General features: G+C 42.4%; 5 protein-coding genes across 7 annotated transcripts in view; 3 read left to right on the forward strand and 2 right to left on the reverse strand.

Moving 5' to 3' along the window:
• The first annotated feature begins 267 nt into the window (after positions 1-267).
• Positions 268-3,982, forward strand: si:ch211-202h22.7 (lipopolysaccharide-induced tumor necrosis factor-alpha factor homolog). The gene is made up of 7 exons (XM_043249882.1): positions 268-404; positions 1,832-1,941; positions 2,022-2,108; positions 2,890-2,991; positions 3,106-3,189; positions 3,299-3,446; positions 3,534-3,982. The coding sequence occupies exons 2-7, from the start codon at positions 1,842-1,844 to the stop codon at positions 3,637-3,639; spliced, it is 627 nt and encodes a 208-aa protein (XP_043105817.1). The 5' UTR covers positions 268-404; positions 1,832-1,841; the 3' UTR covers positions 3,640-3,982.
• A 2,033-nt stretch (positions 3,983-6,015) lies between these two features.
• Positions 6,016-11,465, forward strand: gprc5bb (G protein-coupled receptor, class C, group 5, member Bb). The gene is made up of 4 exons (XM_043239604.1): positions 6,016-6,596; positions 8,039-9,109; positions 10,132-10,238; positions 10,318-11,465. The coding sequence occupies exons 2-4, from the start codon at positions 8,041-8,043 to the stop codon at positions 10,360-10,362; spliced, it is 1,221 nt and encodes a 406-aa protein (XP_043095539.1). The 5' UTR covers positions 6,016-6,596; positions 8,039-8,040; the 3' UTR covers positions 10,363-11,465.
• A 49-nt stretch (positions 11,466-11,514) lies between these two features.
• Positions 11,515-14,571, forward strand: knop1 (lysine-rich nucleolar protein 1). 3 transcript variants are annotated; one of them, XM_043239574.1, is made up of 5 exons: positions 11,518-11,631; positions 11,987-13,028; positions 13,573-13,632; positions 13,716-13,769; positions 13,945-14,571. In XM_043239574.1, exons 2-5 carry the CDS (start codon positions 12,087-12,089, stop codon positions 14,248-14,250), a joined length of 1,362 nt encoding a protein of 453 aa, XP_043095509.1. In that variant the 5' UTR covers positions 11,518-11,631; positions 11,987-12,086; the 3' UTR covers positions 14,251-14,571. The 3 variants fall into 3 exon arrangements, with proteins under 3 accessions (XP_043095525.1, XP_043095509.1, XP_043095517.1); XM_043239582.1 differs by lacking the exon at positions 11,518-11,631 and adding an exon at positions 11,665-11,731; XM_043239590.1 differs by lacking the exon at positions 13,716-13,769 and having other exon boundaries at positions 11,515-11,631.
• A 554-nt stretch (positions 14,572-15,125) lies between these two features.
• exosc1 (exosome component 1) lies at positions 15,126-19,981 on the reverse strand. The gene is made up of 8 exons (XM_043239620.1): positions 19,923-19,981; positions 17,849-17,964; positions 17,682-17,756; positions 17,471-17,559; positions 16,790-16,823; positions 16,608-16,658; positions 16,444-16,528; positions 15,126-16,041 (listed from the first exon to the last, which is right to left on the reverse strand). The coding sequence occupies exons 1-8, from the start codon at positions 19,948-19,950 to the stop codon at positions 15,935-15,937; spliced, it is 585 nt and encodes a 194-aa protein (XP_043095555.1). The 5' UTR covers positions 19,951-19,981; the 3' UTR covers positions 15,126-15,934.
• A 490-nt stretch (positions 19,982-20,471) lies between these two features.
• The window catches only part of pgam1b (phosphoglycerate mutase 1b), a 3,638-nt gene continuing 414 nt past the window's right edge, over positions 20,472-23,695 (reverse strand). Inside the window, exons 2-4 of the mRNA XM_043247910.1 lie at positions 22,677-22,951; positions 22,419-22,599; positions 20,472-21,365 (exon numbers count right to left, since the gene is read on the reverse strand). Of these exons, the coding sequence (XP_043103845.1) occupies positions 21,196-21,365; positions 22,419-22,599; positions 22,677-22,951 (626 nt within the window). The 3' untranslated portion in view covers positions 20,472-21,195. The remainder of the gene's footprint in view (positions 21,366-22,418; positions 22,600-22,676; positions 22,952-23,695) is intronic.

The raw sequence follows: 23,695 nt of genomic DNA on the forward strand, positions 1-23,695 counted from the left end.
CAGCCTTGTCTCTGAATCCATTAGCGATGTATCCGTTTCCATTCTCAGGTCCGGCCAGTTTTATACGTGTTTATTTGTTACCGGGATACGCACAAACATCTGAACAAACATTAGACTATTACGGGAGAACAAACCATTTGAATTCTTAATTCAACACAAGCCTACAACCCTCTTGGTCTTTGAAAGAACAAGACGCTTGATCAGTCTGATAGAAGAATTATTAAAAATGAAAATATGTAGAGTGGAATTTATTTTTGCAATGATATGAGGAACTTGAAAACACATTGGCGTTGGTCTTCTTACCAATAGACTCCTTTTAGCTCCACCTCTAATCTTTGCATACACTGTCCTGTAGTGAAGAGCATCAACATTTACACAGCTTTACAGACTGCAGAAACACACAGGTATGTGTCACGTTGTACTGATCTGTTTCTTTGGGATGGGGATCATAGCTATCCTTTACACCGGATTAAGTGTGTTTGAACACAAATAATTTCAAAACTGAGATAAAGATCACGTTTAAAGGCTCACAGTGCCTCCAGTTCACCCACACGGCGCGATATAAACCAACGCGTAAACGGTCGCGCAATCAGGTTTATGCGTTTCAGAGGAAACTGAAGTGGCTTTTTAGCGCCACTGTTTTAAGTTTTATAAAAATGTCGCCACGGGCGCTCATTGTCGTTGTTATTGATTAAGGCTTATTAAGGATTAAGGCTCATTAAAAGATAAAATGTGTGAAGTCAAAAGTGGATTAATTTAGCCTGTAAGTCTCACTTTCTATTTACGTGTGCGTTTAAATGCATGACTGCGTGCGTTTTAATAAGCAATGCTACGTCAAATATTAACTCTTTTTTCATAGCCGGGGTGTATAGATGCGTACACGTTAATAAAACGTCAAATTAGGCTACCAGCTGTTTTAATGGAAGGCAGCGAAATCTGAAGATCGCTAGGTGGCACAGGTGGTTCAGAACAAGCGCGCCAAAATAAACAACAACTCCTTCGCTTTTGGAACGTTCTCTTTCAGCCCACCGATTTAAAACTTCTACGGTTTTTCCGAAAACACATTCCGCTGACTCACCCGTCACTCAGAACACGAACCGCTGACAGAAATGCCGTCAAACTGGCTGCTCGGCTCTTAGGCGATCACATCACATGTTTCCTTACGACAGACATAAACACTGCCTTGCTTGGGCGTTGGGGGGAATCGTTTGTAGTCGTTTCACTTCAATGAGAATTTTAATGGAAGCTGTAGGCTAATGGAGCTCGTGGGGCTAATTGGTCGCCTTCCATTGGTGGATAGTTAAAACCAATCAATCCTCAAGGAATATGTCCCAAAACTCGCTAGCATAAACCGTTTTTAATGGCTAAAAGTTGCTTTGTAATGTTCCTAATGGTATTAGTAGTGGAAGCCAGTGCAATTTCTGTCACGCTTTACATTGTTAATTTTTGAAATGCCACACATTTAGGCATTAATAGCTATTACTATTAATAGCTTTAATAGTAAAAAGTCATAGCCTTAGACACTAAAAATTAAAGCATGCTGTGTTTGACTGGGGGCGCTCGCAATTATTTCTGATTTTAAATGATGACATAAAGGTATAAGGACAAAAAGCGTTGCGACCCTGAAGCGTTAGGTAATCATGTTCTTATTTACGTCCACTAAAAAACACATTTGTACAAGTTTTCTGTAAAAGTGCTTCTCAGTCACTGCTTACTTTATTGAAGAGGTCCGCGTGCGGCTAAACCTATCTCTTGGTATTCCCGCTCACCTCAGTAGCTCTTTTTATTGTTGCCTTGCGTTATGCAAAACCTACGTTTTTCTCATTGACAGTTTGCTGATAATGGATAAAGGAATGTTACCCCCTCCGTATCCTGGATCGCCAATGGTCCAAACCAACATGTCCTACGCGGCGCCGCAGGTTACCTATCAACCCCAACCAGGTCAGCAGACTCTGGTTCTCAAACGAGAGATTATCAGTCATCGGCAACAGTGCTTTATTAAATAATGACTTATTTTCCAGTTCCAGTGGCCACTGTATACAGCCCACCGCCGGTACAGACAGTCATGGGGTCCAGCATGACTCACACAGTCCAGTCAGCTGGGATCGGTGAGGACTGACGCTTACTGAGACTAGTTCAGGAGGAATGGAAACTGGTTCAGTGTGTCACAGTGATACTGTAAAGGAGACTTACAGCATTCCACAACACCACCACTTTCCATTAAACATCACAGCCATGATGCCCTGACATTCTTTACTTTGTCTCACAACGATCTTTGTCTTTTGAAATGTGTGTGCGTGTGTGTGTGTGTGTGCGTGTGTGTGTGTGTGTGTGTGTGTGTGGCAGGGAGGTGTTAACAATAGCTACATATATTCGTTTAACATACTGGTAATTCATACTAAAGAGAGCGTTTGAGAAGTTTTGGGGCACGAAGGACAGACCTAGATAGATAGATCTAGACAAAAGTGTCTTATATGAAAAGACATACAAATCAAAACTGATCAGATCGTAAGATAGAAGTAAAATGTGCGTATTAAGTGATAATTCGATCAATTAAAAAAAAGGACTGTCATAATTATGAGCGAAAAGTCAGAAATAACATATTAAGTCATGAGATTACATAAAACGACATAAAACGTCAGCATTATCACATATTAGGTCATAAATATAACTAATTAAGTTTACAGTTATGTCATTTGTTAGTTAATTATGCAAATTATATCAGTCAGATTTTAATTGTACAATTTACCAATGAATAATGTTTCCTTTATTTGTCAGAAATAGGCTTCCGTTCCGTTTGTAATTTGACAGGGAACATGAAGAAGGGTCTTTTCAGCTCTGAGTTATAAAGCTGTCCACATTTGGAGACCGTGTTTTTCTGTTTTGCAGCTCCAATGGCTACAGTTTACCCAGCACCAGTCGTGCAAGGGCCGGTCATGTCTTCCTCCACCATGACGCAGACGGTCCAGTCTTCATCTATGCCTGGCATCGGTGAGCGTTGATATCAGTCTGAAGGATTTTTCAACTTGGGAAGCACATAAAGGGCACATAAGGAGCCGAACTGGTTCTGAGGGTTTTCATCGTGAGCTTTTCTATCTATTTCAGCTCCAATAGCAGTTTACAACCAACAGCCCACCGTCATGCAGTCCACCGTAACTCAGACGGTCCAGTCTGCTGCGCCTGCCCCGGGTGAGCAGAAAAACCCTTGTGTAAAGACACTCTGCTTCGGTCTGCCTTCAAAGGCTGGCATGTGTACAGATCAATACGTTAAAGGTGGTTTTGTGTGTGTCTCTGCAAGCTGCTACAGTGATAGTTGTGCCGCCGCGTCTGACGGACGTCCCGGGGCAGATGAAATGTCCTCACTGTCAGCAGCAGGTCGTCACGGAGATCATGTACGTCAACGGCCTGCTGGTGTGGGCCATCTGCGGAGGTCTTGGCATTACTGGGTAAGACGTGTATTCCTCTGAGCGTCCGTAGTGACCTGCTGTAGTGCATCGAGCTGATCTCCAGTGACCCTCCTGTTTTCTGTCCAGGATCTGGCCGTGTTGTTTGATTCCCTTCTGCGTGAATTCCTGCAAGGATGTGGAGCACCGCTGCCCGAGCTGCAAAACGCTGGTCTACGTTCACAAACGCATGTAGCTTGTTCCGAAGCCGAGAAAGAAACCTTCACACCAGCATCTTCTAGACATCTCTGGACTTTCTGACTCCAAAAAAACTATGCCATTAAAACACTTGGGTTTCTCTTTCCTTACATTGTTCCATATATTTATGCTGCATATGATTTATATCTGTTTTATTGCGGAATTTATAATGAACTGTTTGAATTGTATTGATCCTGTAATGTAATCGAGCGGAAAATACATTATTCTGCGTCTTCTGCATTGCCTTATTTTCCTATCCAAAACTAGATTTGTTGTATTAAGTTATATTTAGCTGATTTATAAGCCAAATGATTATTCTCATTAAAGACAAATAACCTTCATGGCTGTCTGTTCCTGTACACTGCATTCTTGCAATAACTAGGTGTGAAGTCAAAGAAATGGACAGAGCTTTGATTGTAACAGAACTAGCTCAACTACTCTGATGCACAAGGAAGTCTTGATATAATTTAAATATTATGGAAAGTTTGTTGTTAATATGACACACTGGTCGCGAAAGACAAAGACGAGTATATCAGGCTGTAAAGGGGAATATTTTACATTTAAAACATTTTCCTATGCACGCATCCTACTAGAAGGTTTTAAAAGAACTCTTTCGCGTGTAAATTATGTTTTAGAGTTAGAGTTATGTTTACAGATCGTGTTTATTAAAGACCATATCACGATTTAAACACATCCCGGCCTCGAAAAAGTCAAACACTGTTGAAAACGTCTAGCCTACAACACACAGGCGAAGAGAAGCCGCTCGTCGAGATCTTCTAACCCCGGAAACATCAACGAGGCACTAGGATGCTCCCTAGTGGCTAGCAAGTAAAACCTCCCTTCAAAGCCCCCGATGAATTTCATCACTAGCTCGCAGACTTACAGTGCACTCGCAAGGAAAAGATGGAGAAATTAACCTAATTTTAGATGTATGACATTATTTATCGCGATGATTCTGCGCGGGAGCGGCGTGCTCTGATCCCGAGTCGGAGCCTGGGGCCGGGAATCAGTCCATTTTCCGCCGTGCAGGAGAATGAAGACGCTAAACCTTGACCTGACCTGACAGGAGGCTTCCAGCTGCATTACGAAACACGTTTCTGATTTGAAAAAATATATAAAACTTGTTAAAAAAACGTAATTATTTCATTCAATATTAAATGAATGCATATATTTTTTTGCATCTGATAAGAGGCCCTGTCCTCTGCGTCCTAATAACCCGTTAGCAGAAGGGCAGCGCTGAGGATAATCCGTCTGTGAAGTTAAGTCAGTACAGGCTTTACCAGCTCAGCATCTTCACCGCTGCATCCGTGAGGTGTTACACGCTCGTTGCTGGCAGCGTTTCGGACTCCTTTCAGATAAATCTGCACCAGCTCGCTCAGAGAGATGGCTAAAATGTTTTTGCGGACGTCCCCGTTACATAATTCTTATGCGAGTGTTGACATTCGATTTTATAATTTTGCCACCATTTGTGGGAACGCTACCTTTCGGATGCCCTCTGAACGAATGAATTAGACGAATGGCAAGAATAGCAAACAGTGTATAATCTAGCCTACATTTTTGCTCGCGTTTTGGGAAAAAAAACTGTATATGTAGGTTAGGTATGTTTTGAAGCTGAGATGCTGGTTTAAGATGGTCGTTTACTGGTTTACGCTCGTCTTAAAATGGTCAGAACTAAGCTGAAGACCAGCAAAGGACTAGTCTATATCCTATAATATCTAATCTAATCATATCTAAAACATATCTAACAGGCATTTTTTTCCAGCAGGGAATGAATTACGTTCTGTTAAGTACGTTTTTTATATAAGAACTTTACCAGAATGGTAGCCAAACTTCTGAGTTATCTGGTTATGCATTACATAAAATACATCAGAATGGTCTTATGTCCACCTAAAACATTCATCTCTTCAAGTTCTGCTTCTCTAGTACAGTTTAGCAAGTCATCTGAATGCAGCTTAACCTAATCGTCAACAAGCACTAATCTGGAGTCCTACGTTACGATGTGCTGACGCATATCTGTGTGTGTGTGTGTGCCTCTAATAAGTAGGTTGTGTAGACCTTAAAACTGTCTACCTCTTATTACGTTTTACTTCTCAGGTCCCTACATTCACTGTACCGGCTACTAAACGTGAACCGGCACCATAGGTTGTGTATATGCATGACGAAAAGAGAAGTGAGGAGACTCTTTGTAATACTCTGATGGCTCACTGCACCACTGGACAGGATTATCTGAAGGCTACTTAAAGAGACACTCACACACACACACACACACACACTAATGGACACGTATGACCTCCGGGATCCTTATTACATAAGACTCCCTCAAGACATTGCACGTGGACACACACCTGGCCGTGGGCGAGTGTGTGTGGTCAGTTGTCTATGACAGGTCTAACTGGAGGTCTTTAGGCCAGAAGTTTGACTGTCTGGATCCTCAGGAGACTGAATGATTGCCGAGGAGTTTGCCGCGGTTTATTTATAGGCTGCGCATCAGCAGCGGCCACAATGCTGCAAACGAAGCCCTTCAGAGAGAGAGATGCATGTGACAAGTGAGGACGGACTCCAGCGATCCAGTGAGGTCTATATTCAATCAGACGTGAATTTCACCCTCAACTGCGCACGGATGCGCGGAGCTCTCGCCGCGAGAGGAGACTGAACACCGTCGAGGGGAGGCTGGGAGAAGGGAGAAGCGGCAGCGAGGAATAAGGATGCTTCTCGTACAGATGTAGTGTGTGGGTGTGAGGCTGTCTGTCGCACATCAGCTGGTTTCTGTCACTGGTTTTCAACTATTGAGCGAAAAGCGCGGCGCTCGGTTGCGATGTCAGTGCGGGAGTTTGCGTTCTGCCGGATGACTCTCACGCATTAAGAAGAGATCCGGATGGTGGGAATGTGTGTACTGCGCTGATAAATACACATCGACTCCAAGGCTTTATCTCAAATACCGACTGAACTCTTAAGGTGAGTAACACCTATGCCTGCGGTTTATGTAACTGTTTCGCTTTAACCCTTGCCGGTTCGTTATCGCTTTGCCGTCTTTAAAATGAACTCGTAATTAGATTCTGAAGTCGTGCACGTTTGCACCTTCGTGTGTTTGCGTGCTTGTGTTTCTGGCTTCTCGTTCTTTATATAAATTGCGCGCAGCTCCATCTAGGCCAGCCTACGCGCGCCTCTGGTTGCCATAGCAACTGTCAGGGGTTTATAAGGGGTAGAGGATGCAGACCAACTCATCTTTACACTCGGGCAAATGCATCCCTGTGAAATAGGAGCATAACATTTTGTTATATTTATTATGTCTTATTCATAAACCGCATGAAAAGCACAAGATGATAAAAAACAATTCGTTAAGGGAAATGTGCCGACATTTATAGAAAATGTATTTAATAGCCAAAATCCATAACCAGAGAGTGTTGCTACAGAAAAAGTCTGCCTACTTACAATCTAATATTGTATTGCACACTTATTTTACAGTTATAGGCAACACATAATATTTTTGTAGTTATAATCAGTGACTAACTCGTCAGTATGTTTTAATTAAAATTTAATGTAGTGTGAAAACCGATGCATGTCGATTCCATGTCGAGATTGTTTTTCATCCGCGTTAAATTGCAATATGGCTTCATTATCCACAACATATAACACTTTTTTTAATCATAAGGATTTCTTGCTACAAATAACTTCTAAAGGTTAACAGAAACACACATTTGCACACAAAACGGCCACTTTCTTTCTATTTTTTTAGCTCAACCATTGAACGCACAGGATTGTGGTCTTCATTTCTGTGCAGTGGCATGTTTCCAATTGAAACCGAACGTTGAATAGAGGGTGGGGTTTTATCTTAGCCCTCCTCCTCTCATCTCTCACTCACAGCAACCCAACCGTTCGAGGGGCGTGGTTAAGGAGGTTCTGCCCAGGCCGTCACACTGACATCATCAGAAAAGGAGTGCCATTTCAGATCAGAATAAAATGTTCCGATTTTGATTAAAGATGAACAAAACAATGAATTAACTTGCATGGACTACACTTTGAGGCTATCAATGTGCACTAAATAAAGTCAATTTTGATTTATATATATATATATATATATATATATATATATATATATATATATATATATATATATATATATATATATATAATAAATATAAATAAAAATAAAGAGTTTCGTACAACTAATAATAGCTGGACATGGATTAGACCGGAAGCTGTACCTGTAGAATTTACAAATGGCGGCGCCTAGGAAAAAGGCGGATACGTAAGCTATCCACCATATTGTAATGATCATAGTATTGTGAATGACCGTTTTATACATCTTTACAGTTCTTTAAGTGTTGCCACCTTGTGGAACAACAGATTAGTCAAAAATTCTGATGCCGATTTTTTTTGTATTCGTTCTCTTCCAGCCATGGCTCTAAGGCCCACCCTCGTTGTCATTCTCTTCCTGATTGGCTGCCGCGCTCTTGAGGACCCGCCCAAGGTTACGGCCCCGCCCCCTCCGCATGGGTGTGGCGCTACAGTAGACCCGCCCTACAGAGTCCTGTGCGACCTGGAGTCCGTGTGGGGCGTGGTGCTGGAGGCCATAGCGTGCGGCGGCACCGTCTCCGCCCTGATCCTGGCCGTGGTTCTCCTGGCCAAGCTGAAAACGGTAACGGAACCGGAGAAGCGCTGCGGAGTCGGTCCCCTCCTCCTCCTATTGGCCGGAACCATGGGCCTCTTCAGCCTATCGCTGGTGTTCTTGGTGGGGCGTGGCGAGGCGCTCTGCATGGTGCGGCGCGGCCTGTGGGGGGCGCTGTTCGCCATGTGCTTCTCCTGTTTGCTGGCGCAGGGAGTGCGGCTGAAGAAGCTCGCCGGAGGGAGGCGGAGCCCGGCAGGCAGCTCTCTCGCCGGATTGGCTGTCGCGCTCACTGTGGTTCAAGGCGTCATCGCCGGGGAATGGCTGCTGCTTACGGTGGTCCGCGAGGGACACGCAGCCTGCGATTACCTGCCTTTAGACTTCGTGCTGGTGTGCAGCTACGCTCTGGCGCTGTTGCTAGCCGCCAGCATGCTGTCGTTGGCTGTGGTGTTGTGCGGAGGAAGCAACAGAGAGGAGTCGAGCCGGAAGAGGATGAAGTGGAGGTGCAACGCTGTCTGGCTTTTCCTCTCGTGTCTGTCCTCGCTGCTGCTCTGGGTGGCCTGGCTCGGTCTCTATCTGTACGGCGACGCCGCCATCACGACCGTGGCGAAGGACTGGGACGAGCCTGCTTTAGCGGTGGCGCTGGTGACCGAGGGCTGGGTGCTGCTGTTATTTCACGCCATCCCGGAAACGCACCTGTGCCTGCGCCCGTCCAGTCAGAGGAACACAGACGCCGGCCAGAACTATTACGACACCCCTCAGCCGCCGACGCCGCAGAGTTACCATGACGACGAGCGGCCGACCAATCCCAGAGCTCCGTTCGCAGAGAGCCAGGCGTACACCGTAGAAGAGCACAGTGCAGGCAGGACCCCACAGAAAAACCGGTTTCATAGTTTACAGTTGTGAAAATGAAAAATAATAACCTAAAAATAACCATTAGAGAACGTTCCGTGTTGGTTCTCTTTGGGTTGTTAGAAAAACCTTTCTGCAACACGAAGTTAAGGTTAATTGATGGTTATAAAAACATGATGTTTTCTAATTGTGACTTTATGGTTATAAAAAAAATCTAAAAATAATCATTAGAGAACATTGTGTAAAGCTAGTTAGGTTCTGTTTTGGTGGTGGCAAAAAAATGGCTTTTATAAATCTTTCTGTGTAGGGGTTTTTAGGCGCCCACGCACAACATTTCTTGCAACATTCTGGAAAGGTTAGTTTTATGGTTAATAATGGGCAGATGAAACCTAAAAATAACCATTGGATAACACTCTCTTTGGGTTGTTAGAAAAAAAAGCATCAAAGGTTATAAAAATATCGGAAAATAGCTATTAAATACATAATAGTTAGGTTAATACAAAAACATTCGTGCAACATTCTTTAGGGGTCACACTTTATGGTTATAAAAAAAAAGCCTGAAAATAAGGTTTAGATAACATTAGATTAGCTTTTAGAAATCATTATACGTTGGTTCTTTTTTAGGTTAACACACACACACACACAAATGCTGGAAAGGTTCTAGAAAAAGCTAGTTTCATGGCATAAAAATAATCATTAGAGAATGTTCGGTATAGGTGCTCTTTTTTTTTTTTAGTGGAAAAAAAAGTGCACTGTTTTAGAAAATTGTTATAAAACCTTTCTGTAACATCCTGTGGAGATTAGGTTATGGTTATGGTTATAAAGTAACCATAGTAACCATTAGGGAATATTCTGTATAGGTTGGTTTTCTTCGTTTAGTCCTTTAACAATTCACAAAACATGCATAGCTATTCAAAAGCATGTAATTGCCCATCATTATGGTTATTAAATACAGATTTTCGGGTTAGTTTCGTTTAGTTTTTTTCCTTCGTTTTGCACGATAGCCTGACTATATTGTCTTGCTTTTTGCAGTTCTGCAGACGGGAGGTTATCACAACGGTCTGATACGCCCCGCCGTGCCGTTCCGCAGTCACGTCTACCAGCCCACCGAGATGGCCCTGCTCATGAACGCCGGGCCGGTCAGTAACCGCACGACACGTCAGCGACACGCCAGCGGCCGAATCTCACAAACGGCTCACCTCACTCTTTCTGTTCCAGATCCCCACCGCTCCTCCCAACTTCACGGGGAGGCATCTGTGGTGAGAGCGGTTACCATGGCAATAACGTCCTCTCGGGGCCCCCCCTGAAAGGACCGGGTTCGGGCGACTTCACGGGCTCAAAAGGCACTTTATCAAAGTCCCATGTTTAATCATTCGGAAACGCTCCTCTAATAAAAGAGCCGATTGACTTTTTTCGACATGGGAGCAGGCTAATTTTGCACATGTTCTCTATTAAGTGCTTAATACAAAATAAAGGAGGCGCTACGTATTTGATGTCACTCCGATGATGTCTGTTTAGATTGCATGAATCATACCGATAAGGATTTACATAAACAGAGAGGAGAGGGAGCGCTAAAATCAACATGAAACGCTGGCAGCGGACCCGTTTACTTACATAACGTCACACGTTTCTGAGTGTGAGAGAATGTCATTCATTCATTTATTCAATGTGAACCCATTGACTGGAAGGGGGATAAGAGGCGTTTATGATGTCTGCCAAAAATAAAGCATATTATTTCAGTGGCCAATTTACAAAAATACAAATAAAAAGCCATGCACATTTTTCGAAACGTAATCAGAAACGTGTGATAAGGAAGTAAAAGGGGTCACTTATTTCCATGCTGAGAGTGTGAGAGATTATTTCGTTAATTTCTTAGCCTTAGAAAGTCTCCTGCCTGCGTTCCACTTTAGATATATAATCAAATCCTATCACTTTGAAACGTATTAAACTGTACTTCAGTTATTTGAATCATTTTGTATTCAACTGTTCGGTTGGTATCTTCTTTTTAAGCTTTTTTAAACGCGACCTGTTGGTTTTGATATCAAGTTTGATGTGTTGTTGTTTTTTTTTCCAAACTTTGCACGCTTTGGTTGTCGGTCTCTATGATGCAGTTGATGGTATTCATCTCTAAATGTAATGCCGTGTTTGATCTTGTAAGGCAATACCCGTGTGATCATAACCGTGTCTGGAAGCTGCTGTGAAGGTGCTGCAGTCTCGCAGAATGAGACAGAATCAACAGGGTCAATGGAAACGAGTTCGTTCTTTATTCCGCTCGTGATGATATATTGCACAGAATATCGTTGTATTTTTCCCTATACTTGATGTCTATATTTGAAACGGATTCTAATAAACATTCCTACAGTGTTTTCAAAGCGTCTCTTGTCGCTCTCTGCGTGTCGCGCACTGCGCATGCGCGCTCGCTCGCGTTCGGTCGCCGTCGCCAGGGACGCGTGGAGGCGTTGCCAAGGAAGTGAGGAGCGACTTCTTCCGGATTAGAGTCGAAAGGAAAGCGTTCCCACGTGTGGTAAACGAGTAAGTAATGAAAGAAACACAAAACGCAAATAACAGAGTGTTTTAGAGGAGTTAAACAAACCGGAAATATTAAAGCGCTCGCTGTTTATGCACGTTACAGGCAAATATGTAGCCGTGTTTATTATCGATTTGACTTGTGTTGTTGTAATGGTTAAGATTCAGATGTGTTTCACTGATTAAAAGAATCAAACTGTAATTCCACGCATGCATCAAACTAATGTCGTATCTATGTTTACTCCTCGACCCAAGCGATTTAAAGATATTACTCATAAATCCCTTTATAATTTGTGCACGTAGGTTTGTATTAGACGATATGTACCTGACCTGTCTGAATTGATGTTTTCTGCGTTTGCAGACGGTGAAAGCGGATATACATTAGAGCGAAAACCAATGAAAAGAACCTCAAGGATGCAAAAAGCAAGAGGTTTTTGAGAAGTTGGTTGACAAAAGCTGGCATGGCAGTTGACGGGTCGACCAAAGAGAAGAAGAAGAAGAAGAAAGTAAAGTCGGAGGTTCAGGATGCAGGAGATGCAAACGTGACGGTGTGTCACGATGTGTCCGTCCAGACTGGTGTGAAAAAGGAAGAACCTCTGGAAGTAAACATCAGAGATGGAGAGAAGCTGGGGAGCAATGCAGCTGGCAAGAAGAAAAGGATGAAGAAGAAAGCGAAGGAGAAAGAGGAAGCAAACGGCGCTGTGTGTTGCGACGCCTCCATCCAGACCACCGTCAAAACGGAGAGCTCGAATATAAACGTCAGCGAGGCTCCCGAGAAGACAAAGAAGAAGAAAAAGAAGAAGGTGAAGGAGAAAGCCGAAGAGATCCAAAAGGGAGCGCGTGTCGGTGAGGATGGAGGTTGTTTAGTGTCCAAGAAACCAGGGTATGAAGAAGAGGTGGATGGTGCGAAAAAGAAAAAGAAGAAAAAAACGCTAGAGGTGAAAGAAGAGGCTGATTTGGGACACGACGTGGAGATGGTCAAAAAGAAGAAAAAGAAGAGAACAATTGATGATGTGGCTGAACAAGAACCAAACACCGGAGGTGGGGAGATGAAGAAGAAAAGAAAGAAGCAGAAAGAAGCTGGTGAGTGTGAGAAGAAGGTAAAGAAAAAGGGTAAGAAGAAGTCTTCAGTGGAAGAAGAGCCTGATGAGATCAGCTCAAATAAAAAGAAGAAGAAGGAGAAGAAGAAGAGCAAAAAGCTGGAGGAGGAGGTAGAAGGTGTGGATGAAGGTGAGGGTCACGCCTGCGGAGGACAGGAGAGATCACCGGACGAGAAGACCAGGAAGACCATCAGGGCCAGGACCGAGCGACCCGCCGGAAAGAAGAGGAGCAAAGACGGAAACAAAGCCCCGGTGACGAAGAAAAAACTTAAAGAGGAGCATCACCAGGTCGTCGTGGACAGAGTGAGTCAAGGATCCTGATTGGCTGTTTAGAGTGTGATGCATGTGATGATAATCAATCTCTTTTAGCTTTTCAGTTATTTTTTAGTATTATTTACGTGCATAGCATTTTTAAACGAGCTTTTATTTCCGTAGTTTTCATGTGAATAAAATTTTGGCAAAAATATGCTTTTTAAATGATAATAATAAATTTAAGTTTTAGTTTAGGCAGCATTTCTCATTTTCACTTACGTTGTTAAAGTTTTCCCAGCGTCAAGAATATTTGCAGGTAATGATTGATCCATTCAGAATAATAATAAAAAAATGAGAAATTATATCTGTATTAAAAATATTTTTAAAAGATATAAATAACTGGGCAGCATCTTACATGTCATTTTTTTCATATATAAGGTGCACTGCCATGTTAAATTATTAAGTCATGACAAATTTAATTTGTAACATGATTCGTGACCTGGGGTCATTTTCTTCAGGTAAATTATGTAACGAATTTAAGTTGAGCTAGTTTTGGCGTCAAAAGTGAATCGCACGCTTGCTTCTCTGCCCTCAGGCTGATGTTGTGTTCCTGTCGGCAAGGCCTGGAAATCAGGATGAAGTTTCTATAGATCAGGTACAGCACCAGATGATCAGTGGCACTTTACCACGCGCGCAGTGAATGAATCATGTTAGGGTGTGATTGTTTTTCTCCCGCAGGCCCGCAGACTCGCCCTGCAGAGGGACATAGACAAGGAATCTCAGCCGAAGCCGGTCAGTTTCACATCAGAACATTTATTTTGTGCTATGCGTGAACTCAAAGAAGCCCTCGGTCAGCAGATCTCAAAGGAATCATTTCTTTTATGTAATGGAGAGATTGAGTGGATGTTGAAGGTGGAACCGATCCGTGCTTCGTGGGTAACGTGAACATGTTTGTGTCTGTCTGTAGAGTCTGGGCCAGTGGGACACGGCACATTTCGACAGCTCTGAAAGACAAGCCAAGTTCCTGCGCTTGATGGGCGGGTTTAAAAAGAGCGGCCAGCCCCTCACGGGCTCCTCTGGCCAGGCCAACATGGCGCTGGGCAAAGAAGGCCAACGGACTTTGCAGCAAGGCCTTCTGGGAGAGTTCGAGCGCGCTCAGAGCCGTCACATGGACTTCAGGAATAAAGGGGTCGGGTTGGGCTTCGCGGCGCCGTCCAATAAGAAGTTTGCGATCGACGTCAACGCGAGGAACTCGGTGCGATTCGACGACTGAGAGTCACGGGACGGTTCGCTCGAAAGTCAATCGTTTGCTCACCCTCTCATCGGGCGAGCTCCGGAAAAGGGCTAAACACCCATCCGTTCGGAACGATGCGAGGGTTAGAGGACTGTTTAACCCACGGAGCGAGGAGGAATTTATTTTCGGAAACTGAGGAGCTCCAGATTTAACTTTTTATTTCTCAAGTTTCCTTTAGATCAAATTGAATTGTTTTGGGTCCTCCTTAGACATGTTGTGCTCAGGTGAAATATCATGAGATGTATTGAATTTAGCCTTAAATTTATCTTTAAAACGTCAAATAAAAGACGCTGGATTGCATTATTGGTGTTTTTGAGATTTTAGTTCATTTGGTCACATTTATGAGTTGAGCTGAGCTTTATCTAGAGCTTTCATTGTGTTCACTAGTGTTCAAAAGCACGGGGCCGGTACATTTTTATGCTCGCAACCAAATTTGATCAAAAACACAGCATCAATGGTTATATATCGTGAAAGTAGTGTCACATGATCTTTCAGAAATCTTTCTGATTTGCTGCTCAGGAAACATTTTTGATGCTCGGCGTTGGAAAGTTGTGCTGCTGCTTGCTTTTGTTCAAATTCTGATCATTTTCTTCGAACAGAAAGCTCTTTTTTAACATTATGGCTTTACCATCGCTTTTGATCAGTCAAATGCACCCTTGCTGAATGGAAGTATTTATTTCTTTTAAAAAAATCGTTCGTGCACTTGTAGGATTCAGACCCTTTCCCTCGGCATCACTAACACCAAGCTGCACTGTTTTAGCTCAAGAATCTCTCGTTTGTCTTGAAGTTAATCCTTGGTTAAAACTGTCCACCTTCACGGCAAACTACAACACAACATTCAGGACGAACGGAGCTGGTCTTGTGACGTTAAAATTTTTATTTTCTTCCTCTTGTAAACACGTGACCTCTCAAAACAGTTTACAGGCAAATGACAGAATGAAGTAGACGTTTACAGATCTTCTGGATAAAAGCAGCAAGAGGTAAAAAAAAAAAAAAAAAAAAAGCGAATTCGTCTCTGGTGGCTATTTTTGCGGTTCACGCGCTTCAAAAGATTCAGAAAACAAACGTTACTCTACAACCTTCAAATCCCACTGTGAAAGACTGCGAGAAATCTTACGGTGAATGTGTTTGTGACAATAATACAGCTTCCAGTTTTCTGCTTGGGAAAGAGCTGTGGGCTCCATTTATACAATGCAATATATATATAATATATATATATATATGGTTGAAATAACTTGCTTATTTCCTTTTTTTTTATAGTAATGACCAAAAGTAGCCACATATTCACCCATAACTTATTCCAACACAGTGCTTAAAGAAGCTCTAAACATTAAAGGGCTATTTAAAGTGGAAGCCTGTGGACAAAATGACCTTCCACGTGTTTCAGAGCTCCCGAAAGCACTGCACCATATCTAAACGTGACGTCACGGGTGCGTCAGAGCATCAGGAACGCCATAATACTGCTCCGCGACGCAACTACGTTCAGTGACGGTGACGTGATACTCGCGCAGCATTCACTTAGTAGTGTGCGTCACGGGCAGTGTGGAATGTGACAATCCATATTGAATTCCTAACGGTTACTGGGCCGAGAGTCCCGCGCGAGGGGGCGTGTCTTTGAAGCTGTGTGTTCCGGTGGGTGTGGTCAGCGGGCGGCGGGCGTGGCTCAGGCCTGCAGGTACTCCGGCTGTACCCGCGCGACCTTGCGAAACTCTTTGGCGTGCGTGCGTGGACACTGCATCTCGCACCAGCTGATGGGCACCATTTGAGCGCCTGCAGGAAGAGATTTCAGACGCCGTGAGCGATGCATGCTTTCAGCCGATTATTCCGAAATGCAAACATCCTCGCCACAAGGTTGTGCAAGGGGTTTTGTTTCTTCATGGGAACAGATTTGGAGAAATGCAGCATTGCGTCACTTGCTCACCAATCGGCGAATGGGTGCCGTCGGGAATGAGTCCAAACCGTGTCGGTGGATTTTAATGTGAACAACAGGGGACTTGTTCGCTGGACTGCAGTGTGGATTATTTCAATATCTGGAATCATTCTGACGGCACCCATTCACTGCAGAGCAAGCGATAAAGCTACAGTTCGCCAAATCTGCTCCCGTGATGAAAACGAACTCATCCGACATCTCAGATGGTCCGAGGACGAGTGGTGGGTGAAGCGCTCCCTCACCCGCCTCGCTGTGGGCCACGACTACGCCCAGCTCGTTCTCTGCCGTGGTCAGCAGGTAGTTCGACTGCACGTCGCCCAAAGAGATCTGACAGCCGAGGTCAAGGGTCATGAGCAACGCATCCCTGACAAAAGGAACACTGCTTTTCACTGAGCACAAAGGATACCACTTTTGCGAGGACAATGTCGCCTGGCCTGAAGCTTTTGTACGTCTCCACCTAAAAAGAGCAAAGGAATACATGGCATTTTAACCCTGCTAGACTTTTTGAACAAGGGACACGTATTTGTTTTTAGAGCATTATCATCTTTCCAATACTTAAAAAAAAAAAAACTATTTCCATGAACTCACCTTATCTTTCTCCGTCGCTCTCACGTCTTCTCTTCTGGAGAAATCAAAATCAGATCATCCGATTAGACCGAGTATTGTACTTCCTTTACTAATAATGTTACAGCCAAGAGAAACCGTTTTTAAAATATGAAACATTCTCTGTTAACTTTATTGTAGCTTCGTAAAACTTCTTAAAGGAACACGCCACCTTTTTAGTAAATAGGCTCATTCTCCAAATCCATTCGGCCGATCTCCGGGTCAGGCGATAGCACTTTTAGCGTAGCTTAGCATAGATCATTGAATCCAATTAGACCAGTAGCATCGCGTACAAAAATGACCAAATAGTTTTGATATTTTTCCTGTTTAAAATGTGAGTCTTCTGTGGGTATGTCATGCACTAAAACTGATCGAAACTCTTTGGTAATTTTATTTTTTTACGCGATGCTACTGGTCTAATCGGATTCAATGATCTATGCTAAGCTACGCTAAAAGTGCCATCGCCAGTCGCGGAGATCGGCCGAATGGATTCAAAAAGGGTAAAACCCAACTTATTAACTCTGGGGGAGTTGGAGAACGAGCCTATTTACAAAAAAAGCGGAAAAGCAAATAATGACATAATAAATTTTTTTGGGGTGAAGTAACTTTTTAAATTGTTGTTTTTTTTAGAGACGTTTGAAGAATGATAGAATAAAGCATCCGTACCTGATCGTGCCTCTAAACCTGTCTTTCAGCGGCGTCGACCCCACATATAAGATGTGGACTTTAGCAAATCGTGGGTTGATACTCGTCACCTGTACAGAAACAATCAAAGATTTGACGCACAGTATAATCGAACACAACATCAGAAGGATTAAGGTGTGATATGACCACAGCGTTAACGCCGGCGATGAACAGTTTGGTGCCGAAGCCTCACCTTACAGGTGACGATGGCACCGACGTCAGGCAAGAGCTGCGCTTCCGTCTCCCTAACGACTGAAATCACCGGCAGCTGCAGAGAGAGAGAGAGAGAGAGGAGGAAATGAGAGAGGCACACGGATAAAACCCGTTACGTTCGAGTCTGAAAGTGGCGTTTGAACCGACCTCCTCTCCCTCGTTCTTTCTCAGCACGTATCCCGCGAGCGACGCGAAGATGTAGCCGTGCCGCAGATACGTGCCGGTGCCGGGGATACAGTCCTCCGTGCTGCAGAGCCTTTCACCTGCGGACCAAATCACGTACAATGGAAGTATTTAGGGCAGGGGTAAACGTTAACTTACAGTTTGGCCACTACATGTACATACTAAATTACTAGTGTGCAAAAAATCTGAACCGTGCGACAAAGTCACATTCATACCGTGGAGAAAATATGTTAAATACTATAAATACAAAGCTGGCTAGTAACTGATTACATGTGGAAAAAAAAGAAACTCAATCAGACTAAAGTTGACATTTTAATATTATTAACACAACAGCAATTATTATAACATTTTATAAACTTGTTTTTAAGCACGTGCTTACTTTCTAAAATAAGCCGATCCCATAACATCTTTCAGTTTTGTGGACGTTAACATGGAAAAAGTAGTCACTAGTCTATAACTACACAGACAACTGAAAACCATCTCTTTCACCTGTTGTATTCATGTGAGATTATAAGATAAATTATTAAGTAGCACTTTTGTATGATCTCAGTTCTGTGATACTGGTCAGTCGTTGATGGTCGCGTGACGTGCACACAAACAAATCAATATTTAAAAAAAAAAAAAAAATTTTTGTTGATAATTCTTTTTAATGATTTTAATTGGACTTTTTTTTTTTTTTTTTTCTTTTTTAATGTCATGATTTAATTATTAGATTTTCATTAAACTCGCAAACCACTGTAAAGGAAACCCGTAATGTTTAAGACAGATCTGCTAGCGAGCGACGCCTCATGGTACCATCTCAAAGAGGCTCGAAATCACTCTCCAGAACTTTCTCGTTCTCTGTTCCTGGCTGGTGGAACGATCTTCCCGTACATATCCGGAATGCTGGATCTCTGTCAATCTTTAAGAAACTGCTGAAAACTCACATCTTTCAGCAATACCTGACCTCATCATAAAAAAAAAAAAAAAAAAAAAAAAAAAAAAAAAAAAAAAAATACTCTCACTCTCACTGTCTCTGTCTCTCTTCTTATCCCCCTTGTTTATTCCTTCCCTTCTGGCATGTACTAATTTGAACACTCCCTGTGACTGGGTGTTATAAGCACTTACACTGTCTGTTTGTCTCTCTAAAAAAATGAATCGCTGTTGTACTCTCAATTGTAAGTCGCTTTGGATAAAAGCGTCTGCAAAATGACTAAATGTAAATGTAAATGTAAATGTAAATGTAATGCATTTTTCATAATGAAATATTTTCTTTTATTGCATTTTTAGATCAATATGGCATAAGATCATCTTATTTAGATCAACATGATAAACAAGTTAGGTCAAAAGTAACCTAAAAAGTAGGTTGCATTGACTAAAACGTGTAATAGTGATATAATTCATTTCTTGCTACAATTTTTGTCATGTAACTTAGAATCAGTAACGGATATACACTAAGTAATCCACCCATCTCTGGAAATGCAGTTTTCTTACTGCAATTAATGTGATGTTAACTTGAATTCAATAATATTCACGGAATAGCATCGTCAAAATCTGTTTATACGAAAATGCACATGTTTCCAGGGTAATCTCGTGATGCAGACAGCTCGAACGGATCGTGTAGAGGCACATAGGTGAGTGTTTCCCAGCAGGTTTAGGGCAGGTATGCATGACAGCAGCGCTCGCGCCCCGGGCGGTGGGCAGGGCTCGCCAAACGAGTCTTTAAACCCCGCAAACACCTTCAAAACCACTCTCACTTAAAGCGTGGCGCTTATACGGCTTTATAGCCAGCCAGTCAACAAACACCAGCCACATATCGAGCGAAAACAAAACATGTTCATGCGTTCGGAAGGTCGTAACGGCGCTGCGCGTGCGGATGATTCAGCCCTCCAGCGACGCACGTGAACGCTGCCGAGGAATCAAACTGCTCGCGACTTTTACCAACCACATCAAAGTTCGTAAAATATCCGCCTGTGCGTAAACAACGAACACTTAGCCAGGCCCTGCGACGAGAAAGCGAATAGCACGCGCAGATAACGCGTTAATAACAGCCACCCACCTGGAACACACAGCTTCATGGGCGACATGTTTTCAAGAAGCGACAGCCGCGCGTTTTGATTGGCTATTAGTCAGGGGGCAACTCGCGCTCTGATTGGTCGGTTCGTCACACGCGGTTTGCGTAAACCGCCATGTTTGTTGTGGCTGAAAACGTAAATATTACACTGGGTTAAGTGCGAAAGTTTTGGACGATGCCTAAAAAAAAAGCATTTCTGGAACATTTCCAAGCATTCGTGGGAAACATAAAAAAAAAGTATCTTTTGCTCATCAAAGCTAAATGTATTTGGTCACGGATATGAAATTATTACTGGGATTTAAAACAATGGTTTCTATTGTAATGTGCTTTATATTTCTTTCATTATTACTCCAAGCAATCCGTAATGCTTTTTTATTTTTTTTGGATACTGTATTTTTCAGGATTATTTTATGAGTATTTTCATTTAAAACAAGTCCTTTGTGTATTCGTTTTTTTTTTTTTTTAACGAGGTATTGTGAAACATTTGTTTTTGTCTGTAGAAATCAGAAAAAAACCCCAAAAGATTCACACCACTTTTTCTGCTTAATTAAGCCGACATTTATTAAGGATTGCACATCTCATATCACACTTAAGTGTACATATAGCTCTTTCTTTCAGTCAAGCAAAATAACTTTAACGTCTGCTGTACAAGCACAGAAAAAAAGAAATGCAATAATGTATTTTCTGGGACAGCAATGTTCAATATTTCCTTAAATGTTTTTAAAGAATACTTGGGTCAAACTGCACCGAACAAGACATGGACTACAGTACGACATCAACATACAGTGACATTTACCACAGAAAAAGTGAGGGAAAAAAAATGACCATAAACGTATGCAAAAAGCCCACAGGAATGTAATCTGCTTTTAATCACGTCTCCGCTCCAGACGTAGGTGAATCCTAAAAACAAACCTCTACGCAGATCTTTTCAGTGACTTCAAAGTGTGGGATGAATCGAGAGCGTTTGTGTGGGTGTTCAGAGATCTAGAGCGGCGGCGCGAAGCATGAATCACGCAAAGACGGGGAATCGTACCACTTCTGCTGCCCACCCGGTCATTAATATATGCCGTTGCCTGGCAACAGTCGCCAAAGCATGCCGTCGCAGACAAACACGTGTGCCATCTTCAGTGCAGAGACTACGTAAAGCTAAAATCCCTCCCTGTGGCTCAGTTATATCTTATTATAAGGGTGGTCCGGATTCAGGGAAGTAGGAAATGAATGATTGGATCGGTCAGCGGTTCGGTTCTGGGCTCATGGTCTACTTCTTGGCTTTGCCCTGAGCGGCGACGGCCTCCATGGCTTTGCGGACCGTCTCTTCGTCGCCCAGGAACTGCATGGGCTTGACGGGCTTCAGGTTCTTGTCCAGCTCATAGAGGATGGGGATTCCTGTGGGCAGGTTCAGCTCCATGATCGCCTCCTCTGACATACCTGCAGCAAACACACGGGTTAGGATCGACACAATCAAACATGTGCAAATAGAAAGCTTTACAGATGGTTGCCAGGACGCCGTTATACATTGGCCAGGATGTTGTGAAAAACTGCTCTGGATATTATTAAGAGCCAGTGAAAAGTCATGCATCATGAAGGGCTTTGTGGACTCCTTGACGTGGAAAAAAGCAGAATTTAGTAATTATACTTTACAGAATCTGGCAAATGTTGGATGAGTATATTTATGATTTAAGTAATAATAAAAATGACAACATTATTTAAAAAAAAATATATATATAATATTTTTTTAAAAGGAACCTCACAGAATTTTAAAACTGTCATGCAGCACTTTTGACAAAAAATTTCAATTAATTGATATTTTAATTTTATTACAGACAACTGTTAATGTTTATTGCCTTCACTACTTCCATTTTGGTAATACATTTGTTTTAAATAATAAATTTAGAACAATTAAAACAAAAGAACTAAAATAATTAATAAACACTCCATAGGTCCATACTATTGATAAAAATAAATAATAATAAAATAAATATAAAAAAATATATAAAAACAAAATGAATTGTTATTAATTACAATGGGGTTTTTTGGTTATTGAAGTAAACAAAACAAAATCCAGGAAAAAAATTTGATTAAAAGTAAATAGAATTGAGAGAATGAAATGTCGCATATGAATATAAATGAAATGTATAATAATATTAATAATTATTAAATAAACATTTTTAGGGCCGACATGCGCTTAAACAGATTTTTCTGAGAGAATCCAAAGCTGTATCTTTCTTTTATTTATATTCATACGATAAAACATTTTAGAGATATGGAGCAGCACAGCATCCTTCATAGGTGCTCAGGATTAACATGAGACTGGGTGAAACTGGATGTGGTGCCTCCAAATTTCAAGATTACACTTAATTAGACGTGCTTTGATTATTAACATTTAACGGCTTTCACAGGGTCCTATGGATTAAGAGTGGTCTCGAGCTCATTCCGGGTGTATGAAATGCCAGGGTCTGAGCTTTTTAGGGTGTTTCTCACCCTCCAGGTGTTTGACGATTCCTCGCAGGCTGTTCCCGTGAGCAGCGATGAGGACCCTCTTGCCCTCCTTGATCTGAGGAACGATTTCCTCGTTCCAGAAGGGCAGCGCTCGAGCGATGGTGTCCTTCAGGCTCTCGCACGAGGGCAGCTGGTCCTCCGTCAGGTCGCCGTAGCGACGGTCCTGCGGTGACATCACATTCAGCGTCACGCGACCCTCCAGAATCAATGCGACACGCCGTTCTCGGGCGTCCTGCTCACCTTGCTGATGGCGGTGTAGAAGTCGTGCTCGGGGTCCATGGGCGGCGGAGGGATGTCGTAGGAGCGCCTCCAGATCTTCACCTGCGCCTCGCCGTGTTTGGCCGCCGTCTCGGCCTTGTTGAGGCCCGTCAGGCCGCCGTAGTGACGCTCGTTCAGACGCCAGGTGCGATGCACGGGTAGCCACATCTGATCGATGCCGTCCAGCACCAGCCACAGGGTCCTGATGGCACGCTTCAGCACAGACGTGTAGCAGACGTCAAACTCATAACCTGCATCTAGAGGAGAGGAAACACAGCATCGCTTTCATTCTGCACGCTGCGTGTGCACTACCCCTTTAAAAGGTCTGGGATCAGGAAGACCGTGGTTTATGGCAGCTAATGAAGCGCATATAGGACTAGTGGACCAATGGCACTGCTTCAACTGGCCCCGATTCACACGACGCCAACCGCGGAACATAGAAACAAGAGCAAAGGGAAAGCAGCAATAAGAGCACACGAGCAGTAACGGGCAGAAAATGGGCAAAAAATAAAATAAAGGAAACATGACGCAAGTTGGATGATTTTGCAAGAATATTCAGTTTTGAGCAATATTTAAAATGCGTTTAACGTTTTGATTGATGCTTTTTTTAATATGCATTAATAATTTGCACTCATTTTCTTATCTGTGACAATTATTAGATATTCTGATAACTATGCTTTCAGTAAAAAAATTAATAAAATAATATATATGGTTATATATATATATATATATATATATATATATATATATATATATATATATATATATATATTTTTAAATATATAATAATTATGAATAAATAAATAATAAATATATAAATAAAATTTGTTAAGTACAAGAACATGGTAATATTTTTTAATATAGGAAATAACATCCTTCTCTTTTTGGTTTCCCCATCTATTGTGATAATTTAGAGGATATTATCAAAAAGGATACTTGCATTTCAGTTGCTCAATAGTAACGATAAATGAGGAAGAACAGCAAGACATTGACCGATCCTG

The sequence above is a fragment of the Puntigrus tetrazona genome, chromosome 1 (assembly GCF_018831695.1).
Source record: "Puntigrus tetrazona isolate hp1 chromosome 1, ASM1883169v1, whole genome shotgun sequence".
NCBI lineage: Eukaryota > Metazoa > Chordata > Actinopteri > Cypriniformes > Cyprinidae > Puntigrus > Puntigrus tetrazona.